We start from the raw sequence: 24,676 nt of genomic DNA, 5'->3' as shown, positions 1-24,676 counted from the left end.
ATCTACCAGGAGCTGGAGAGCTCAGGACTGTAGAGCAAGTTGACAAATACTTAGAAACAGCCATTTCCCCGATTTCTGGGCTCACTGTTGACTCTGTCATCATTCTCACAAAGCAAGGGAAGGAAAACATTCACAGAAAACAAAAAAGAGGGAGCAGTTACTTTGCTTTGCAGACCAAGAGCTCCTAGCAATAGCACTGAAGTACACTACAGTTCCATTGTCTGTTCATATCCTGATCCAAGCTGTTGCTACTATCAAGAACGAGGCAAACCGTTTTCTGTAGACCATGTTATAGCAGACAATACCACGAGCCCATGTCAAACCGTGTACAACAAGAGTATTCAAGCCCCAGGCCTGAGGTGACTGATACTCAAAACACAGCCAAACACTAGAGCATCACTCTGTCAGCAGACAGCCAGGAAATAATTCAGAAGGGAAGTCTTATTATGATTTAGGCAGAAGCAGAAAACTCCCCGTTAGCTTTTCATTAGGTACTGGAAAACCACTGTCACATTAGAAGGAGCTGGGACCCACTCTTGGTGTGGGCCTCCAAAGCACTGCTCCTTGTTCATTCTCCTGCACTACAGATGACCTGTAAGATTGAGACACTGGCCAGAGGGGCTAAAAAAGACAGCCTCAACGTGGGGTAGGACTGGCACCACCACTGTCGTGGCTAATGAAGACAGAAGGCCCTAGAAAAACTTCATCTCACAGTTTTACAAACACCTTCAGATGTTAGCTTGAGATTTTTATGAGGTAAATTGCTTCAGGCATTGTGAAATGGGTGGATATTCTAAGCCTTATGGCTATGTGAAACTTCTGGATTAAGAACAATTTTTACAACATCCTTTTCACATTGGAGTGCACTTTATCAGGACCAGCATGCGCTGCAAAGGAGAACTAGAGCAACGCCAGCATCCTATTCTGGTGTGCAGGCTCCTCCAGCTCCCCATACAGGCAGTGCTTCCTTTGACACCTGCACTACCAAGGGACAAGGAACCATCACTGGGAACAGTGGGGCTGTGCCACCTCCACGGCTTTTTTGAATAAAGTCCTTCAGGGACCGGGCCTGAAGAAGCCACCTGAGGATGACACCCTCTAAAATAAAGCTTGAAGGAGCGGGGGGGGAGCATTTTGAATATCTGTATTGTCTGTCACTCAGCCAATGTTTCCCCTCCATGTGAAATCACCATCTGTCTGTCACAGCTTTGCCAAAACTGCTGGCCCCTTCCACCCACCAAAGAGTCCTCACGTGTCGCCACCTGAACATGAATGAGGCTCCTCACCAACTTCCAAGCTGGGGGGAACATTAAATGGTGGCATGGAGCTAAAGCTTTGCCAAGGAACACTGCAGACAGGGGGATGACAGCCTGACAGACCTCTAGATCAAACCTGTAAGAGACACAGGTGGTTATCATCTGTGAATACAACCTGAAAACTCTGCCTGGGGACAGAGAAAGTAGCTACCACCACCACTGTCCTCAGGAAGGCCCTTGGTGGTGAGGAGAAGGCCAATGGGCCCGCAGACTTCCCAAATTGTGCTTCTGAGCATCTGGCCCTGGAGGCTTGAACTGGCCAGAAACCACAGCCATGTGACTTACGAGGCAAACTCCTACCCCAGGTGAGACCTCAAATAAAGGATATCAGGGACTTCCAGTAAACCATCTGGCACCTATCCACGCAGTAAAACAGAGCCCATGAAAAATATTTTGTGGAATGCATTCAGGTGACAAATTAACTCAACAAATCTGCTCATGAACATTGCAAATGCAAATAGAAAGGCTAAATTTATCAAACAAATTACCCATTTGATAGAGGATTACTTAGGAAAGGCTAACTTAAGATTCTTTTGCTCATGCCGAGGCCTGCTGTAGTCCCAGTGCCATATTAAAAGGAGAGGGCAACGCTCCTCAATGCCAGTTCAGGAATTACAATCTCTGCTTAACAGTTCACCCACGTATTAGTGCAGGGATCTGCCATTTTAACACAAAGCCCTTCATTCAGGCATTTAGACAGTTTCCAGTTTGACTCCAAGCCCGGTATATCTCTTAACAATGAATTTCCTCTGCAATTATAATGTATTTGCACATTTATGCACAACTTCCTAGATGTGCATCCTCTTGAAGTAACGGAAGGATTAATACAGGACAGTGGTTCTTATCCACATTGCTTTGGACACAGGGGACAACCAGGGTAAAAGCACAAAAAAAAAAAAAAAAAAAAAGGAAGAAAAAAAAAGGAATAAATGCCATAACCTGGAATAGAAGGGAGAGAGATTTTCAAGAAGCAATTTCTCTCTCAACACCAACTGATATGGCTCAGAAAAAATGAACAAGCTCTTGGGCTCAGCATCCTTTCATTAGCTCTGAAAGGACATGGAGTCTAAAAGCTTGCATCTTCCATCTATCAATTGGCCTAATAAAAGTGCAAACCTCTCCTCTCTAACAATTTTAGCAATGCTTTAGTGAAGTAATTTTGTTACTCTTTTTAAACTAGTAAGAATGTAATATAAACTGGAATGTAGCAGCTTCACAATATGTACCTTTTATAACATTATTTTTGTCTAAAGAACATTTTCAGAAAAAATGATTACCCACTCCAATCCACTGATAACAGGTGGTAGATTTAGAAATACTTTAAGCATTACAATTTAAAATAAACCTTTCATAATATACAACAGTCACCATGAAAAAGAGGCATTTGCCAAAGGTCCCCACAAGATTATCTATCTGACATATTAAGGAGCTAGGTATACACAGGATACAGGAGAAAAATATGGTGTCTTTGCCTCCAGCTGGCAACTGTTTACAAATGTGCTTAATTTTGCTCACATGAATAGCATCATAGAAGCACGTATCACTGTAAGGTAAGTTTTTCAAGGGAAACTGCTTTTATACTATTTCCTGGTAGGTCTTATAAATATATATTTAGCAATAAAAGTAATGCCTAGATTCCAGGCTCTGTAAAGAATTGTGTTAGAAGAAACAATGAATTCCAAAAGAAAAAATGATATGAGGATCAGCCGCTTTCCTGGAAAGGTAATGCATAATACCAGTAGCAATGAATCCAGCAATGTAAGAACTACACATCTGAGCCAGGATTACAGGCAAGGGCATTTTATTTGCCTGAAAGATATGTGGCAAGACATCATCTCAGATTAAGCAGAGAGAATTTCCCAACACAGCTGAAGGGAGTATATCCGAGCTATTTCATTCCACTAGAAGATAGGACACAACTAGTAAAAGGAAAAAAAATAATCGCTGTTTGCCTCACCTATTATGTTAAAACAGTGATTAATTTTAAGTACAGAAGGTTGGTTGTCCTACAGTCTTTCACCCTTGTTCTTTTTCAACAAGAGCATACAAAAACTTCTCAGCAAAACCCCAGTGCTTCAACACTAAATTCTGTGTGGACCAGGACCTTTACCTTCTAAAACTTCTCTGGGCCATCACAGGGATGAGATCCTGACTCTGAATTAAAGCTTATGCGGTGCTTCCCCTTAGAGTACACCGGCTTTGGTTCAGGTTCTGCACAGGCTACTGCTTACTGAGATCAGATCTGAAACATTGAGCCTGTGACAACCGGTCTGTTGCTGAACAGCTATGCTACACTCCTAAGATATGAAATTACGTAGAAGTCTGCCTCTTCCCCTATATATTTAAAGTTTGCAAATGACAAGGTTCTTGGCAGTTGTCTTAATATCAGTACTATTACTCGACTAATTTCTTTGGCATTCCACTCTCAAAATAAGTCTAATAACATGTACAACTAATGGAACAATTTCCCTATATCTATATTCCACTTACTCTAATGCACTGAGGTGTAACTCTAGCTTCATTTCATTATCACTTGACTAGCTCAAGCACTTGGATGTCTTTTTGGATTTATTAATGCACCAGGTTTAATGAAATAACTATTTATGTATATAACTCCATGAATATATTCTTCTTTCTAAGCATTTTGTCCACATCTATTAAAGCAGGTATATTTCATAATGTTTCTGAATGAGATGCACAGTTAAAAATGTCTCAATGGCTTTCCTCTAAGCCTAAAGTAATATCTCTGTGTTATTCTCTCTTGTGAACCTTCAGAAAATGCACTATCAGCTCAAATTTACAGCAAGTCTTTCCGTAAAGACTTTTATTTCAGAAGATTAATAGATTCACTTAAAAACAAAACAAAACCAAACCAAACCACAACAACAACAAAAAACACCAGCAGAATTGAGGCTATTCCTTCCAGAGCCTAAATATCAGAAATTTATTGCCAAAAGTAGAGAGAGATGCTAGTTCCTTCACACAGAATCACACTAAATTCTTTGTGCAAGAAACCAGTCTTGCAGTGAGACAGGTGAGACAGAATATCCCTACAGGTGGAGAGTCCAAAGAGAATTTGTCTAACCTATATTAGAGTTAAATGCAGATACCAATTCACAAGAGGAAAAAAAGGAACAAACAGCAGACATGGTAGTCATTTGGTGATAACCATTCAGACCTCCAGCCAATGCTGTCACCATTCAGCTATAGGCAATTTAGGATGGGGTCAACAGATGGGGGCCCACCTGTTGTTAAGGTACCCAGCAGAGAAGTGCCACTTCAGGAGGGCAAAGAAAGCCTGACCCTGAATATTATTAATTCTTAGGACATTCCTCCAGGACAGATACCCAGACACTGACATTAACTGAAAGTCATTTTGGTAGCACGCATCTTTTCTGCCTCTCTCCTCACAAGCTGTAGATCTAAGTGACTCCTATAAGAGCATACCACACACCCGTGGTGATACAATAGATTAAAGTCTGATCTCCCAAATCACTGACCACTGACCTAGCCATGGAAAATCCTTCACTGACTCAGGGATAAGATTTTAGAAGCCAACCTAGCTATTTTTAAAGGTCCAGCTTATCAGCCAGTGGACACTTAGGTCCTTCTGGAAACCAGCATCATTAAGGCATATCAAAACTGGTATTTGGAATCATTAGTCATAAACCTAAAACCTATGAAGCCTATGAAAATAGGTCCTGAGATCTTTTACAAATCTATAGCAAATTGTACCTGCTGAAAAATGAAGCATCTGTCTCCGGAACACTGTCTGCAAAGGCACTGGATCAGCTGCAAACTGCTGAATGGTGCTGCACTAAAACAGCCTCTGCCGCCACCACCACCTTGCTATGGTCATGTATCAAATTGCCAGTTTTAGTTCAAGAAAAAAAAAAAAAAAAAAAAAGAAAAGTAAAAACTTTATATGCACGAGAATAAACATGCTTTTAAAACTATGGTACAACTGATCATCTGCACAATGTAGCATAATGCAGTTACAAGTTTTTATACACCATGACATCCAACCACACAGGTCCTCTTTGCTCAGGCATTCAACAATGCTAGGTTTTGACAACAACAAAAAAATAAATCTCCCATATTCCTCTCTTTTCCCCTTTGCATTTGTCCTGCTTCAGCACCTGAACCATCTTCTTGTCTCTTGGTTTTTCAGACCTGGGTGGACTTGACATTTGTAGTAACAATACCAGGCTTTCAGCTGGGACTTCAAAGACCTTAATGATGAAGGTATTAGTACTATAATTTGTTGTCAAACTGACACGGAGTAGCTTACTCTACCTTAATCTGAACAGCAGAGACAGAATCAGCAACAGCAGGCAGGCTACAACCACATTGTCCTGTGTGTTGGAGTACATTTGCCACCTCCCCCCCCCCCTAAAAAAAGCACACACTGAATGGATTAGACATGAATGCAGCGTGAAATGCATATTCAGTGTGCTCCAGCCCAAAAAATTATTCTGCAGACAGACACCATTCTGTGCTACCAGAATAATGCAATGGGTTTTTAGGTTTTTGTTGCCAATCATTGCAAACTGGAGGTTACAAAGTTGTCTACGAAAATCTTTGTTCTAGCAAGATGAGACAGAAACATCACAATTTCCTGTAGAAATCCTGTAGAAATAACTGAGACTCTCACAACACACCAAAGCTCTGCTTCCTATTACTCACAGGCCCTTTCCACCAGACAGACAGTGTACAGAGTATTTAAGTGACTGCCACTTGTGAAAGGGGTGATAAAACAAAACACTAAAATTGGGATCTTATCACATATCGTAGAACTGAGGGCATTGAAAATAAAATGGGAGAAGGTTGGGGTTGATTAAAAAAAAAAAAAAAACTAACAGTTTTCTAATGATACATGATAAAAATAAATCACAGGCATGGGAGGGGTGTGAACAAATTTACTGCCTATCAGGTTTTCTTACATTCTAGAAAGTAACCTCCCGTGTGAAACGTAAGATGAATGGCTAACATTTCCCAAGTGCTCCGGTGAGAGCCATCTTTCTCCAGTTCATTCTTGCACAGGGACAGCTCAAGTTTAAAGTTCTCATTCAGACACAGTTGGGCTCTAACCCCTGCGGTATCCTTTCAGACCCAGAGAAACCCTACCAGCATCATTAATGAAAGAGCAAAGCATGCACAAAGTGCATGGAAAAGCTGTATCCACTAGGAGCTACATACATTAGTGCAAATGATTTTCCTTATCAACCACAGAGTCAAGAGAACCAGTGCCACACGCCAGGTTTTGGGCAGGAATGTGGATACAATAAGGAACGAACAAACTCATACTGAGCATACAAATGCAAGCCTTGATTTTGCAAAAGCATTATCGAAACAGTTTTACTGGTTCACAAATTTTAAACGTCTGCGTTTCTCCGGCATCATGGCCTCTACGTGCAGCTGATCTCTAAAGAAAGTTCACATTTTAATATTTGGCTTAGGCAGGGAAAGAAGAAAGGATGCCAACTGTTGTCTATTTCTGCATCATCTTTTCAAGTCAGATGGTACTCAATTACTATACCTACCTATAGGGAAAAATTCACCCATTTTCTTCTTGAAAATTTTGTAGTCAATCTCCAAAAAGACGCAGAAGATGATACGATCCACCTGTAAGAAACAAAATTATTCACAGTGAAACAATGCAGCATTGGCAATAATAGTTAATACCGACACTGCTTTATGCTCCAGGCACACTAGAAAACATTACAGGAATGCATGTTTTGACTTCATTGTGCATCTGTGTTGTAATTTATAAAATAACATTTGCAATCACAGCTCAAAACTGTATTCTTTGTTAACTGCCTCCTGTTTATGCAAACCACTCTTGAGCACAGTATAAATGACTTTTGGCATTCTAGATGAGTACCAGGATGCAATGTTTGATGAAAGAGTCACATGGGGGGCTTCTAATAAGCATACAAAAGAGCAAATGGGTAAGCAAAGAGCTCTTTTTCCAATCCTTGTCGGACAAACCTATTTGCAAAACCATTTAGTATTTTTAAATGGCTTTAAAAGGTTTCATGTGGTTTTAATTTACATGAAACCACTTACTCTTGCTATAATACAAGCAGAATGCAGCAAAAACAAAAGCTGATTAGATGACAGGTAGCACACGGGGTAAATAAAACATTTAATATGCCATCTACTTAGTGAGGCTGAGCATATCAATGAAACCACAGCCTGTAATGTGTGCGCCACCCACCAATGATTTCAAATAAATTGTTTAGGACATCACTGTATGTGAAAGGCTTTTCTGAGAGAGACAAAAAAAAAAAAAAAAAAAAAAAACACCAAACAAAATGAAAACCAAACTAAATTCCAAAGCCTTTAAGACTGAAAAACACCCACGCTGACTTCATTCTAGCATCGAAATAGCCTTGCTATTTCTTTGCTTTATCTGTTTGCCTAGCCCAGCACTAACTGCCTCCACAGCCAAAACTGCTCCTGCAAGGAGCGGTGGAAGTAGAGAAGACTCTCGCAAGGCTGAGCTGAAGGACCCCCTACCCAATAATCAAGTTTTTATCTGAAGTGCATGAGAACTTAACCAGAAGAGGATGACTGAGCAATAGGAAATGCAGCATTTTGCTGTCCTCGAGTCTCCGTGGGCAATAAGCCAATCTGTTGTAGCAGAGCAGGTCATGAGCATCTTTGCACATGCTACAAAATGCACCAGCCTCGCCCCAGAAGGGAGACCTGCAGGAGCAACGCTCTCAAAAAAAAAAAAAAAAGTGCCTTTTTTCCCTTATGTTCACTAGGAAATGCTATCCTTTTGCTAGAGCTGCTCTTCAAAGCAAAATATAAGTCTTGGCTTCAAAGATACCATTACGCTGAGCAGCTCAGGACATCATTTTAGAGTTCATTTTAGAGCAGCCAGTAGAATAAAGAAGGGAACAAGGGCAGGCAATAATCGGTTATTCCGTAAAGTGCTTATGGTTGCTAACACGGACATCTCCGAGTCAAAGCCAACTTCAAAAGCTGAAAGAGCAAAATAGGTAGGAAATATGAGTGTGAAGGTGTATGTTATGTAGGCGTTAAGGAATAAAGAGTCTAGTGAACAGGAGAGAAGCAGCAGCCAGGAAGAGCTTGGGCGCTTGCTGGGGAAGCATGGCAGCAGACTTGCGAACAGGAAAATGCCTGTTGCTGTTTGTTCATACGACCTTCAGAGAAACAAGCTGTTCTGTGCAGCCCTCATAAACAAACCAGGCTAGACCGCAACAGAATGCTGGACTGTGTCATCAAATACTCTTCACAAGGGATAAAATAAAAAAGAAATCAACAAATACTGGATAAGTGTATGGGCCAAAAAGGCATGCTCATTTGTGTACCCGCATTATTTATAACATAAAGCATCAGTAGCAAGTGTTTATACAGCAACATTTTACCTATACAAGTGTTTCCACTTAAGCAAAGTTGTGTGTTTTCAGGATGGAAGCTTCAGATGGAGAATGTGTAAATTACATTCATTGTAAAAGCTGATTTAGGATAGTGCTGGGGCAATCCTAGATTGCCATCTTCTAACTGCAACTCCCTAGCAGAGTAGGCATTCAAGCATTACAGCAATAGGCTCAATACATGCACCAGGACAGACTAAGCAGATAAGGATGGGAGTTTATAAGCCAGAGGAGGAATTGTATTCCCATGCAGAGAAGTTCTGAGTTGTCTTGCCCTCTATATGGTCTCAAATTCTCTGCTCTAAATACTACAGACATTTCCCGTACTTTATATATTTCAACTTCTCATGATGTTTCCTTTACTTTTATTTATTCTGTGCAGTTGACAATGATAAAACTTTTGCAATCCTGAGATTTTCTACTACTTCTAATATAATTGCTTAATTTAAAGATAGGGAATCTCTCTAGAAATGGCACACTATTTCAAAATTTCTAGTATCCTTACTGTATACATCCTATATATAAACCTGTTCAATTTCTTCTTGGTGTGAGAAAAAGTGCTCTATTTTTAAGTATGCATAAGGTATTGTGATGACAGCTGAAATGCTGTGTTTATCTGATTGAATGGCATGTGTTGGCAGATAGTAAATCTGAAATTAAACCATATTCTATCATCCTGCCAGTCATTGACTATTTTATCTAACATCCCCAGCTAAAATAACTTGAAATTAGGTACGGAAAGTAACCCTTGTCCTCACTGTTCCCATTCCAGCTACAATAAGCAAAGGTTTAATCTGAGTCAATCCAGAACTCCTTTGCCGGCCGGCTCACAAAAGCTCAGCAGGCCTTTTGGGATGCGCACTTATGAAAGGCACTCCCCATTCAAAGAGGAAAGCTCTCCCCTCGTGTGGCTAGGAAATGCCAGCTTGATGAGAGGTTTCATGCAAAGGGCAGGCAGGAACCCCGAGGGACTCCCCCGAGGAGCCCCCGAGGCCTTTTGTAGGTGCCCGGCTCCTCCACAGCTGACCAAGCACCACTCAGCTGCAGCAGAAGTTTAAAGGAGCTGCAAGCTGAAGGTATTAAAGCTCAGCCTTGATCGACAGCTCTTTTTTGGAGGCCAGTATTAAAACCAACCGTCCCCTGTCAGAGCCTGATTAAATTCTGTTCGCTTCACAGCTATGAATAGGTGGATCAAAGCACCCCAAAATTAAGAGTGCCGCAACACAGGAAGAAGGGAGTTAAATTGCACGAGCTGTTCAATTAGTAGGCAGCCTCACAGCCCAAGGCTGTGACTACAAGGCTGTGACTAGACTCAGCCACTAATGCCAGCAGTTCACAAGGATGTAGCCAAATCTCAGGCACGGAGAACCATTCTGCTGGGTGTAAAGCAGTGCTGGTCTCGATAGCAGCACTGTTGACCTGTGAAAAGCTGCCGAGGGGCCCCACGAACCTCAGGGCAGCACTGGGACTGCACCCCTCCGCAGCAGCCACGCTCCGCCCGCAGAAGGCCAGTGGAGTGAGAAGGTGGATGTATGCCACCTGGAGAAATGACCACCAGGCTTGCCACCTTCAAGCCACACAAAATAAGTCTGCTGATGCTTTCTGGCAACTTGACTCTGTTCCTTAGGGATTCTGAGGAAAGAAGAAACAGCACCAGCTTGCTAACCAGTAGGAGGTAGGCGCACACCTGCGTATGCGAGGAAGGGAGGAGAGCCCACTGCGTGTCTGCACGCATGGCCACTGATACGGGAGGAGTTTATACTCTGTGGCAGACATTTTGGGGTGGAAAACACCTCTGTTTTTATCTTAGTTCTTTCACTGCGCCCTCTGGCAGGTTTGCCTGATTCCTCTGACCTAATTTCCCTCTCTCTTCAGGGGATGGCGAGATTCAGTTGTGCACTTAAACATCACTACAAAGAGGTGGGCGCGATCCACAGGACATGCCAAATGCAGTCAGAAGCGTAGCTGTGTGTATACACAGGTGCCAAGCCATACATCAGGCACACATTTTAAGCAGACAACCAACCACGGGACATTTTAGACTACTTCATATCATGAATGCTTCCATGTCTTTGCCACTTGTGTCCTAATAAAATAACAACTCCCAATGAAAATACAACCAAATGCATTTCAGCACGTCCAAGTATTCCATGCCTACCGCCAGTACCGAGACACTTATCCAGCAGGTGCTGAGTACTTTTTATTATCCACAATAATAAGTTTGATCATTATTTAAATCTTACCAGAAAATACACAAGAGAAAAGCTGCAACTTTAAAAACTTTTTTCCAATCCCAAATCAAAATAGTAAGAAACAACAAAGGAAGCGAAGCAGCAGTCTCTCTTCTTACTTGTAGCTTCTCTCTTTTACAAAATATGCTTATCTGATCCCACCAGAACCGACTGTCATAAGGACATGGCTAACACCAGAAGCTTGCTCTAACATTTTTAGTTTATCAGACATTCTGTGGACTTAATTCAAAACTCAGTGGAGCCAAACAGAGGCTTTGTGTTGACTTCAGTGTGCTTGGATCAGTGCCCATACCCCGTAATGCCAGAAATAACATTTGCCTCCTTAAGAATTAAAATTCTTCTGATATTCAAATTTCATTACCCTAAATCTTTAGATAATTTCTCAAACACATCCTTAACAGTCACAGTTCAGAGCTGTCTGAAGCAATTAAGTCTCCTTAACTACAGTGCCTGTAAGGAAGAGGCCTGAGCCCTTGTGCCAAACTCCTACATTTTTTCCCCCTCTGTTTGGACCATGATTGCTGGGGCAGCCTTGGCTGCTTTCCTTCCCTGACAAGGCTTCCCATGTGGAGACCAGTGAGAACAAAGCCACACAAGTCAGTTTTTCAAGACGTGTTCTCATAGAATCAAAACTTAATGGCAGGAAAAAAAAAAGAATAAGGAGAAAAAGACCTTTAATGCACTGCAGAGTCAGGCTATGGGTGTCCTACCTGGCCTTTGCCCACTGTGTAAAACTTCTTCCATTTCCGTGGCAGGGGTTCTGTTTGCTGTCTGAAGGCTCTCCTGCTAATCACCAGAGAACCCATTTTCTACCTCTGTTTCCTGGTTTTCCACCAGGGTTCCTCCCTGCCCAACACCAAGCTGATGCATTCCCTCTGTACAGAAGCAAGCTTCAAAGGGACTGACGCCTGTTTCTGCTCCCTTAAAGTACTGGTAAGCAATGCTCTTGATGCTTACCGTCTCCCCTTCAGCCTAACCTCTGCCTGATCTGATCCTCTAGTAATCCTATTGCAAACCAACTAACAGATGGAAACAACAGCTTTGTAAAATAACCCAGGCAGCTGCCATATCCCTCGCAGCAGCTGTCAGCCACCTCGCCAGAGGCACTGCCTTTCCCGAGCCAGGGCTACATGTGGCCAGCTGTCCGATAGCAGCCTGCCCAACCAAAACAAAGAGCAGAGAGGGCCACATCCCACTTGGAAATGAGCTGCAGTCAAGGCCAGAAGTTTTCACACACCCCTTCCAAAGGTGAATGCTTCTGGCCCTATGAAAACTACTTATTTCATTGCACCGTAAATTAAAATTTAGCCTCCTAGTATTATTACTAATTTCACAGAAACCATTAAAGCGTAGAGCCTAGCTGACTGTCTGCTCCTTTCAGCATGACATCATGGTCTATAATTGCAGAATTACTCTCGAAAAGAACTTCAGTCCAGTATTTATGGCAAATACAAAGCTTCGGCGCCGCTTCCATCCTCATAAGAAGGTTTAAGCAGGGCAGAGGTGTCAGACTGGTGATGTGGCAAATTTGACAATCAATGAACTGTGCGATGATGTTCACAAAGAAATTCACCTAGCCTTAAGATCCGTACACCTGGCCCAGCTCCACTCCCCTTCAAGCCTGAGCTGAAACACACTCTTAACTTGAATTTGCAGACACCAAAATGAGCCAAGCTCCAGGCAAACAGGAACCCTCTAGGATCACCTGCAGGTGGGGGGAGAAAGACATACCCTCTTCGGACGAAGCTGTTTGATTTTCATGGACTTGAGTTTTAAGATTCTTTGGTTCAAAAGCAAAAATTTGAATTAAAATCCACATTACTGCAAGCCTCCTGCAAGTAGTGGTACTAATGAAGCATTATGATTTCACATCAAGAGCAAACACCCATCAAGGACTAGCTGTAAGGAAGCACCTATTACTTAAACCATCATTTTACTTAAGCAGTCATTGAAAGAAAAAATAATACAAAACACATCAATTATAAAATGATTTATGCTTATCATAAATAGAGTGGAATGTTTTCTACGGTGGTCTAACAAGTTAAAAAACAAAGTTATTATTACTGCTTTAATATCTTACTCATGAGTGAAAGCACACTTTGCTCGGAGTGAAAGATAATTAAAAGTCCAAAGGCAATTTAAAGACAAAAACCAACCACCATCAGAAATTCATTACAAGTTTAAAATATTAATGCAAACATCCCAAAGGAACATTAGATAAGGCTTTGCAACAATCCCTGCCTCTCAAACAAAACACAGTAGCAACACACTTAGCAATGAAACCCAAGATAAATTCTGAACATGGTCAAGATGTCTCTCCCTTCTATCGTGCCTGTTCCTGCAGCTCTGCTCACAGCAGTGAGAGCAAATTGCTCCCAGAATTGCATGGGGGTCAGATGCACCACTGCAGTTAGTGCTGTGGCCTAAGCCTATCTCCCTGTGACTGAACCGCATTGAAAACCTTGCCAGGGGAGAAGTGCTTTTATCCACAGATCTCAAAAAGCTAAGTGTTACAGTCTTGCAAAACTTTTGATAGAGTTTTGCTTCCATGTGGATATTTGATGTGCGTTAAGGTCACAAAGAATGAGACCAGCAGAGCTAGACCAGAACCTTGGGATTTTTTCTCCTGGTCCCTCTTAAATGAAGATGCTACAAGGAAAAAAAAAATCCTATCAATGGTCACAAGCCAAGGTCACAAGCTTCGCTGCACTCCACCAGTTTCCCTCTGGCACATCCTATCAATACACCCATTTATTGTGAGAATCGATAATGGTAACTCTTTTTCCTAATACGTTGGTTGTTTTGTAAAGGTTACTTAGCCTCCTTGAGAGTCCACTCCTCGCCCTCAATACCACTTTAAGGCAGTGCATTACCCAAGGACAGGTAGAGCTTTCCTTCCCTTTTGGACCTGGACATTCTTTGTGCTGTTACTTTTCCTTGAGAACAAAGCACCTGCCAGGCAAGCAGAAGGGCTGCCCACAGGAAGCAATTTGGGTTTAAAATAGGAAATTATGACAGAAATTTCTGAGGAATATTGAAATAGCCAACAACAAAATTGCTCATGTCCTAGCTACTTATGGATGACATGACTGCATGACAAATAAGACATAAAAGTCTTTTAGTGCTAACGTCAACACAGATAGATGATAAACTAACCAGTAGTTAACAGTCCGCATGGTGGTTTTTTTGGTCAACAACTAAAAGTTTTTCAGTCTCTTAGGGGTGAAAAAACCTGTAAAAATCAATCTAGGATTTAAGGCAACGCCTCAGTATATTTCTTTTGATGGTCACTGTAACTTGTCAGGAAAGGGGCAAGAGAGTAGTTTAAAAATGCATTTGTTTTTACCAAGATATCCATCAATCTGCACAATCCACATTTATGCCACACAAACACGATGACATAAAGCCCATTAATCTTTTCTAGCTTAATACCTACTGTCCTTTGAAGATACATGTTTGGAATATCTGAAGGCGACCTCCATTTTTCACAGTTACCAGTCATAGGGCAGCTGACACAGCCAAGATAATCCTGTATTCAGCGAAACCGGGGGAATGAATGGATTCTGATGAATGTAATTTGCTATCTCAGTGACAAATGGCAAACGTGAAGAGAGGGTACGCATGCAAATATAACTGTGTTAAATAAGGGCTTGTGAAGGATAGTACTCTGAAAATATCTGATAGTTTTACAACTACCATGTATTTTTGAGGAGATAAATCATCAGCTTACATTACGTTATCATTATATCCTCATTGTGGATCTCCGCTGAGTAAGATAAGGATTGTGGCATACAGCAAAGCAGGGTGTTGTAACCCCATGGCCAACTTTTTGCCCCGTGTTTTACCTTGCAACATAATTCGTTCACTATCTTTGTAGAACCATTTTGGCTTAAATACTCCCACGCTCCCAATAATTACAAGAGCCTGAAGCCTATTTGGGCATCCAACCTGTGGCAGATCAGTTCCCAGAAGATACTATGTCCGTCCCCCCGTCCCCCAAGGCTGAGGCATCACTTTGGAAAAATTCTTGTATTCTTGGTGTTTCTCCCTGTTCTGTTGTAGTGTCAAGTAATATACACTACTACCAATGTTTATACTCCATCCCAGGGCCAGCAGGAGAAATATCACTACTTGTTCTGAGCCTACCACTCCAGAAAAAAATAGGCTTAACAACAGATATATAATCTCCTCCTTGCCACCATCTTTGCAGCTGCTGCATGACAATGAAAACTATAAAAGTCTCTGATTTTATTTCAGAAGCCTCTGATCTGCACCACACAGGGAGACGTGGTGGTGGTACCTCCTACCCTTTAGACGGATATGAGTAATTCAGGTTTGGATGCTACAGCCAGCCCCAGCAGGAGGCAGAGCTGCCCAAGGCTGGGGACCAGTGGGGATTCGTGCCGTGGGAAGCGGAGCTCCCTGCTGCTGTGTGGCTGCTGCAGGGGATGGTAGTGACTTCCAGGCATTGTCCCAGGAGGAGAAGCCACCAGGTCCCTCTGCAGCAAGAGCCACGTGCCCATCGGTCCCTGACAGCTCTGCCTCCCTCCCTCTGGGTGTTTCCTCCTGCCACAGCGTGCTGGCATCCCTGTGGCCAGGACACAAAGGGTTGTTTGGGGCTGTGCTGCCAAGAAGCCCTGCACAGGCTCCTGAGGAGGCACAATCACCGTCTGAACTGCAGAAGAAAGAGCAGGTGAAACAGTTCCTCAAAGCAGCAGGTGATGGCTTAAATAACTTTTCAAGTGTGTGGTTACAAGCAGGGTAAATTTGCAGTCATGATAAAACTCAATGACAATTTTCTCACCGAGGATGAACAAAGGTTTTGCCTGGCTGTGGAGGTGGGGTATTTTACAGCTGGTGACTGTCGCCACCGGGGCACTTCACATCACTTCTGAAATGACTGACAGAGGAAAAAAATCTGGTTTCGTCTTATAAATTTGGTTTAAAATTCAACTTACTTAAGTATTTCCATCAAAAGAGGCCAGACTCTCATATAAAATCACACAAACACCCAGAGAGGATGGAAGGTTTTGCCTTAGGCAGGTTTGGAAAAAAAAAAAAAAAGGAAAAACAACAACAACAACAAAAAAAAACTGCATGATTTAAGTTAGAAGTCCCTCAAACCTAATGCAACCGAGAGCAATTCCTGAATGAATCTAGCAGGGGCTATTTCACCTGCTCGCCATTGCTTCTTTAATCATTCATCTTCATCTTCCATTAGTGCTGAGGTTGGTTAGTCCTTATCCAAAAGCGATAGGCTTCAAATGGGCTTTGGATCAGTGCAGCTAAGCTTTTCCTGCCCTGGTGGTAAGACAACAGCAGCATTTTGAGCACCAAGTTTGCCTGACTAGAGTTTCATTTTCAAAAATGCAGTAAGTGTCATAAAAGCTGCACTTTAAGCTGATCTTCACTTAACCTGTATTAACAGCACTAACACTGCAATCATCTACAACAGGTTTTGAACTCTCCTCCCCAGCACTTCCATACATTCTCTACGCTTTATTTGAGGAAGAACATAGGTAGAGATAACACTGGTGTAAAAAGTTAACAATTAGCGCCCATTAAAGCAATTAAAACTCCTGTTGTGGGAGCCAAGTGAAGGCGTAACATACCTGTTATCCAGGCTATAGAAGAACAATATATATATACAGAGTTTGCAAAGCTCTTATTCAAAAAAGGTTTATTGTAGATTTTTTTTTTTTTTTAAAAAAAAAGAGCCCTTCTAAAAAAATTGCTTTCTGAAGAATATAAAGCCACATCATACAACTTGAAACAGCTCTGAAGTCTTTGCTCATACTGAAACCTGGACTGAATCTCATTTATATAAATATTACTTTATCTCTCTCCTTGAAGAAAATGTTTTACGATTAACTTATCTGTCATTTATAGATCAAATTAAACTCATTAATGCAAGCTATTAAAGACCATTTCTAAAGGACAAAGGCTGATTTTCTCAAACACTGTAACTCTCATTTTAATGCTAGAGATAATCTTTTTTGCCATCATAGAAAGACAGAAGCAGGCAGAAGAGGAAGCTATTAAATTTCCAGCACTGCTAGAAAAAACACTCCTGCTCCCCAAATGCTCACTCCAGAGCCTCTTCAAAAACGGAGATCAACTCAGGATCATTTCCTTAACGCATGTCAGGTAGATGTCGGGTAAAGTAAACGTAATTTTTAAAAACCTGTCTATTTTTCTCCTTCCTACACAAAAGTTATTTCTTCTCTTCTGCAGAAAGGCACTTTTTACAGTTACAATTACACCTTATTCATTCCTTAGACACTTCAATAGGTACAACAAAATAACGCGTGTTTTTGTTAAATAAGAATGACTATGGCATGATGAGTTACTTGCACCAGATTTGTAACGTCTGATGTGCAGCATCCAGAAAGAAACCAAGTCAGGAGTCTGTATGATCTCAACACAACCTCTGCAGTGTTTCTTGCTGCTCAGAGGGAGGTTCGGGAGGAGCAATGAGCAGTGAGACAATAAAATCTGATGCAAAATAATTATTCCTCAAACAGTTTAACGGGTCAACTTGGGGAATGGCTGCACTTCTGAGCCTGCTTTCGGGATATCTGCACCTGTTGGAGTCTGGGACCACTAAGGAAGATGCATGCTTGAGAGGAGACGTGGTTAGAGATTTGGCATGTGAGCTGCGTCTGTGATTCAGCCATATCGTCCTCATGTGAAAGGTCATTAAGGCAGCTTGATACAATTAATAAATGTCTTCCACAGGGGATACTGCAACTTTAATATAGGTTGTTTAGAAAAAAAATCTGCCGGGATATAAATGTCAACTGTATGCCAGCATTTTTCACAACGATCTGGAAGGGAAAAAAAAGAGATCCATCTCTCAGGGACTGGTTTTCAATTGATTTTAATAGATGCTAATGGGATGACAGTTCTCGGAAAATAGCCAGCAGATGTTCCAGCATTTTACCAAGTCTCGATGTCTAACCTTGGACACACCGATTCCACAATATCCATCTTCTAGACCGAGTTCTGTTTCTGCAGCTGGAATGCTAATGATGGCTTAGTGGTTTCTGACTTTTACCAATGTTTTAATTTCTGCAGCAGATCACAGCATAGAGGCCACAGAGACACGAGTAAGCACAGATTTACATTTTCTTAGAAAGGACAAGAAAATACCATGTTTATGGTACGTTGCTATCTACAGAAATCCTTCGCTCTATCTGCTTAACATCAGGTAAAAAGCGTCTAAATTACTAAGACATTGCTCAAATACAATTGAGAACATTAGCACAATTTATACAAGCTGCTGAAATGCACTGATGCATACAAAGTCTCCAAAACCATTTATTGTCAAAATGTCAATGCTAAAAGCACAAAAATGTAACTTACTTTATGCCATTAATTAACTAATGTTTGCACAGCACTTTGAAAATGTAAAAGCACTTTGAACGCTAAGAGCTATGCAGTATTATTTTTACTCGTGTGGACTCACTGTATGAATCATATATAATAATCACCTCTCATGGAAAGTATTTTTGGTCCACAGCCAAAGCCTAACCTAAGATTTGGCACTTTTACTCAGTAAAGCATCTGTAAATGGTCCTGTTTGGGTTTCAGCTGGAAATTTCCTGCAACACATTTGTTAGTTCTTCACAATATATATTAGGTATCAGGTGCCTTCACAGCTTTGTCAACAACTTTGTATAGCAAGGCAGCAAGCATTTCATTGTTTCCTCCCCATTCGTCCAAAACGTTTGAGAACAGTGACAAACTAGATCTAGCTCTGACTTAACTGCTTCTCTTTGATCTGTATAAGGTGCATCGAGCACAATGGATACATAACAGAGGAGATGGATTTTTTTTTTTACCTGTGTGAGCTGTGGCTCCTTCTCCATCACAAACTGCTCTGTGGTCTCCTGGTGAACGGCATTACAGAAGAACTAGATGGTACCATCCTCATCATCTACCCCCACTCTGTGACTTCGTCCCTTCTGATCACCCTGACCAGATTTTTTAATTTTTTTATTTTTTAAAAAAACCTTAGCCTTTGCAACTGAGGAGACCGCCATGCATGTGAGTTTTCCTTCCCATGTGAGAAAGCTAAGACAGCTTTTGCAAGGTCACATTTCACAGCTACAAGCACATCTGTTGCATCAGCCTTGCACAAACATGCTTGGCTATCCCATCCTTACACAAAATTGCTTCTCCGTGATCACATTCGTGGGGGAAATTTAAGTCTAAAATAACCAGAAACCAGCAGAACTCTGCCATTCTCCTCTTCTGATTAGTTAACAAGAACAGTGATGACTTACAGCTGGCCTGAGAGTACCACCTGCAGTCAGGTTGGCCCCAGGGTTTCCAGAGGTTTTGCCTTCCTGGCTGACCTGGTGCTCATATGCTCCATCATTGTTCTAACTCCCAAATCAGAAGATATTTTACGCATGCCTTGTATTTGTTTAAACACATGTCTATCCATAATATAAATTAGTCTGTGTGGGATTAACCGAGCCAAGTTTTTTATTTTTTCTACAAGTCTGTCCGGATGTTCAGATTTAGAGAGTCTGAAAGTAAAGAACCTGGCCTGTAATGCACCACACCCATCTCCTATGAACAGCTACCCTACTATACCCCTGACACATGATAACTATATTTATTCTTCATCAGTTTTCACTCTTTAACTAATGCAGAAAGAAAAACAAGAGTGGGAAATATCTGATGTGGTTGACATCGATCTATAAAGCTTGGCTCTATATTCTCTACTCGAGGCACAGAAACTAATTTAGACATTAAAAAAAAAAAGGAAGAAAGAAAGAAAAGAATGAACGGATATTTGAACCAACTGACTCTGAACAGATGAAACATTTTATCGTGTTTGCAGTGTCAGTTTACAAACCACTCTGGGGCAGCCACACCGCACATCTTACCCGTAAGGTAAGCACAGTGGGATTGCCTGCTGGCTCCCAGCACACTGCAGGGCAGCCCGCATGCACGAGTGGGGCTGCACCGAGCCTGTCGAGGGGCAGCAGCATGGCCGGAAAGCTTGCTCAGCACCTGCTCTTATTCTGCATGGCCCTGCGGTGAGCTCTCGGCCTTGCGTGCTTGCAAAGCAATGCCTCGATCTCATTTTAGCCAGACAGCAAAAGGGGAAATGTGGGCTGTGAGTCGGTGTAGCCTAGTTAGCTGCTGTAGGGCTACAGCAATGCACACCAGCGGTCTCTCGTCCAGCGCATCGCTTTCATGCTCTTGCTCTCCATGTTCAGTCCTTGGTAGAGTCAGGATTCCAGATATATACATAATTCAGTAATTATCAGCCACAGAATTGTGTATTACCCACAGCCTTTTAATCTGCTGGAGGCAGAGGGCGAACAAAGGAAGAATAAAAGCACATCTCACGCAGACATGGTAAATAAATCATTTCAACTAAAACTACCAACTCCCATAGCAGACATTAATCTACCGTGCATCTTTTCATTAACTCCTACCAGTTCCCAGGTCTCTAGTCTTGAGCATCAAGTGACTGGGGAGCCCTGGATCTCATTGTCCAAGTAATTTATGGCACCTTTCCCCATCAAACTGAACTGGGACCCGACTGTAACGCCTACAGACACAAGTGGCCCTATCCAGATCCATTACCCCTGACTTCACCTGCAAGTACTTGGGGAGCTTCTGCAAAACTGATCTCAGAGATCCCTCCAAGAGACTGAACTTCCAGCTTCAACACTGAGCTGTGTTGAAAAGCTGTGTTAAAATCCACACAGCACTCTCCTGCGGTTGCATTATTCATGGTTATCAGAACCAAATTATTACTTGGTGCAGACCACATAACACCCCCCCAAGCTCCATGCTCTTGTATCTGGTAGGTAGCTCACCACCAAATTTCAGTTCTTAAGCCTAATGCGCTGAGTGACAACTTCAAGATGTCAAAATCTCTGAAAAGCCAAATCAATTTTCTCACGTATTTTCTGTTATAAAAATATCAGCTCCAGGGCTGTGATTTTTATGCCAAGCTTCAAAGTAGAATGACTGTATACAGTTAAATTACAACCCTCTAAAATGTGGATTTATAATACATATAATGGAAGTCCTGTAACTCTAACATTTCAAATGTGACATTCCTACAAATGCTAGTTTTCAAGGGATGTTATACGATGGTTTGAACTGCCTCTTGATCCATGGCGAGATGATCTTTTCTTGGGGGAGGAAGACTTTCATTATTTTCAGATTATAGCATGGAATGAAGACGGCAGATTCTTTCTTAGAAGGCAACTTCTTGCCTAATTACAAAAGATCCTGCTGGAGTGATACATGATAGAGTTTCTATGGAACTAGTGCACCTTTCAGTGAATGCGTGCCTCGTTCCCTCTGCAAAACTGAAAATGTACTGTTGCTGTACACACTATACTTACATCCTTATCCATTCAGAACCATGATAACAGCTTAACACTACCAGCATTTTACAAACCCGTAACTGTGGGCATCTTTTCTGCCTTGTAATTTCTGAGTTTTTAGGAACTCAGGCCACGTTTCCCCTGCGCTTTCCACCTACAAAAACTAAGAACATTTTAAGAACAACCATATACTAACCTAAAAGCAAAACAAAACAAACAAAAAACCCCACGGTGTCCTGTACATCTGCAAAACTCAGGCTTTGAGGAAAACTTCAGGCTTTTTCAACAGTCCTTGCACACTTCTGCTGCCATGGCCACAACGGTTCACAATTCCCTCTGCCCCTGTCTGCCCACACACATCTCTGCATGGATTTTTTTTTTCCTCTTTGCTGTGCTGAAATGGGAAGCGGCATTTTTTGTGGAGCATGTAGTTTTCTCCCGAAACATCCAAGAAAAGCTCTGAGGATTTCAGGAAGCAGCAGATGGGAACAAGCTTTTTTTTTTTTTCTGATGCACTTCTTACCACAGGTCCCACACCGCGTTGCTACCTGCATCTGTATTTCTAGGCTTTTTTTCCCCCGCAGAGCTCTTCCACCAGAGCCAGTAACGTGCCACTAGGAATAACACCAACACTACGGTGGACCTGGTGCCGCAATGCTGCCAGGCACGGAGCTCACGCTCAACGCTCCACCACTGTCCAAACATCTCAAAAGGATCTTGCCTTTTGCCTTGGAAGCCTTCTTTGGGACTTTCGGTATGAAGTTTCAGCCTGACCTAATAGGTTTACCTGGAAAGTCAATGACTTCAGTAACATTGCCTGCTGCAAACTCCTGCGAGTACGTGTTGCTTGATGTGAGAGCTCATGATTGGAGGTGGTGAGTGGGAAAGTGCGGCAGACGGGATTCCTCCAGTTAATATCAGTACAACTAGAAACGAAAATGCTCACTTTACAGTAAACATAGCCATGGGCAGCTTTTAAAGCCTGCTACTAAACACATTCTGGCAACAGAAAGTAGCTATTAAAATATTTTCAATCGGAGGAACTGAAACGTTCTCTGTTGAAATGAGACAAGTATACAAATCACTGTTTTTAGGAGCTTTTACTTTTCTATTCTGTCTTAACATTCAGTACCACCTCTTTCCCTTTTATTCACATTGTGTTTATTTAAAAGGTTCAATCTGCCTTAATTCAGAGCAATTTTGACTGATTTTTATTTTATTTTTTTCTTAATCATACTTTTTTTTTTTCTCTCCTCTCTCTGAAGCCAGGCTACAGCAGCTCATCAAAAATAAGGTGGTCTGAATTTTATTTCACTGTTATTGTGATATAGCTGCAGTGGGCAATCTGATCTCATCAAGAAACAATTGCAGTAAAGATATTTAAGTAGATGTCACAGCTCTGCTGAAAGATAATAAAGTGAAATGAACCAAAAAAACAATCTTTCCAATACAAATCACATAGTTAAGTTGTTGTGATTTGCAAGCGGAATATGAGAGCGGGAGCGGGGAGATAAAGTCAGAAATGCCTGATTAACACTTTTTAATGATTTTTAACACATTTGGTGAGTGTACAATTAAGGCATTTACAACATTAAAACCTGGAGCTGTTGTGCAGTACTACCCTAAATGAGACAATCAGTAACAAGGGAAAGGGTGAATTACACCACCTTCCACTGCAGTTTGAACTACTGTCTCCTAAGATAAACACTATTGATTGCTTTTAAGCCTCCTCTCTATTAGAAAGAGACTTCTAATTTGGGGAAATCGATAATAAAAGGTAGCAGGAAAAAATAAAAAAATAAAAAAAAATCTGTTCACATAAGCCTGTGAACAGGAAAGGGCAGAACCTCACATTAAGTTGGAAGATCACCAGGAACTTGCCAGGGTGGAGGATTTGCCCCTTGGGCCGCATTCTTCTTCAACACTGAATCTGCATCCACATCCACAAACTATTGTTTTAATTTCCTGACAGAACAAAAATGTCTTGCCACACGTGTTTTAACATTATTATTTTTCTCCTTTTAATGTCAACTCTACATTCAGTGCCTGAAAATTAACTCCTTAAGTAGTTTAACAAATCTCTCTTCTTTTCCAAAGCAAAGACTTGTTAGAGACCAAAATAGCATCAGCTTTCAAGCTGTGGGGTCCTTTCTATTTCTTTTGTCTATTCAGCAGCAAAGGAATGGTGTGGTGGTATTGAATTACCAATGCTGATGTGTTGGGAGGCTGTTTGGGTCTCTGCTCTCTGGTGGTTTTTTGGGGGGGTTGTTTTTAAAGGCACACGCTACACAAGCCCAGCAGACAATGCCAAATCTCCGAGAGCAGATATATACAGAACACTTCATAAACCACATTTGGGCAGACATTGTGCATTATATACCACGCAAGATGGCCAACGCGCCTTCCAAGAAAAACACCAACACCGACTGAATGCAGGCCAAGGATTTTCTCATTAGCATGACCAGAGGTTAGGCAGGCACACAGCGTTTCCCCCTTCTGTTTTCCATTTACAGAGGCAACCACTCCTAGGCATATTATACCTAACACACAGCTGGATCTTCTACAAAGAAATAGTTGTGGTCTTTGCTTGACTTTTGCTGCTAAACTCCTGTCTGCTTGGAATTCACATGATTTCCTCTGAAACTGGTGAGGTTTACCATAATGTGACACCGCTTTTCTTACAGCCTAACAGGGAATGTCCTCCCAGGCTGGTATTAAAACAGCAATTTCACTCGTGACTCTCCTGTTAAAGCAATTACCTGTGGCCATTATCTAAATGCATCACTTAGTTTTTGATGGCGAATTGTTTAAATAAATAAGAGAGTACTCAGGAACAAAAATAGCTAGTGAATACCAGGAGATAATTGCATGATTAACCCTATAAAAGACAGCCTTATAAGAACAGAGCAGGAATTTTTATAAAAGTAATCACAAACAGATTAATAGCTTCGAAAGCAACAGGGGATTTTCTCTTTCCCAGCAATGCGATTTTCAGCAGACCCAAACCAGCTCTTGTCTAAGCAGAAGTGTGCTTGTCTATATCCATCTCCCCTGATCATCTCACTTCTCACCATAAAGGAAAATCAATATGAGGACTTGTTATTCAGAAGAGTCTCAAGAGTCAGGCACTGTGATTGCACCTCTAATCCTACAGGAATCTATTTCCAACATCTACATCAAATCAAATCCAACAGGCACACTGTTTACAGCTGCTTCACAAAGCCTACAGAATAGGGAAGCAAATGAAAACTGACGCAGGCTATCTAGCTGACCTCTTACCTCTGGGTCTGATGCTGAGTAACAAAAGTAGCTGCCCTAAAATAATCTTGATTTTG

General features: G+C 41.6%; 1 protein-coding gene across 2 annotated transcripts in view; it reads right to left on the bottom strand.

Annotated features, from left to right (window-relative positions):
• The window catches only part of MACROD2 (mono-ADP ribosylhydrolase 2), an 857,698-nt gene that overhangs the window by 78,329 nt on the left and 754,693 nt on the right, over positions 1-24,676 (bottom strand). For both annotated transcript variants that reach the window (XM_035322711.1, XM_035322712.1), the window contains exon 9: positions 6,860-6,941. In XM_035322711.1, the coding sequence (XP_035178602.1) occupies positions 6,860-6,941 (82 nt within the window). The remainder of the gene's footprint in view (positions 1-6,859; positions 6,942-24,676) is intronic.

Source organism: Oxyura jamaicensis, chromosome 3, assembly GCF_011077185.1.
Source record: "Oxyura jamaicensis isolate SHBP4307 breed ruddy duck chromosome 3, BPBGC_Ojam_1.0, whole genome shotgun sequence".
Classification (NCBI taxonomy): Eukaryota; Metazoa; Chordata; class Aves; order Anseriformes; family Anatidae; genus Oxyura; species Oxyura jamaicensis.
This window is presented reverse-complemented; position numbering and strand designations above follow the sequence as displayed.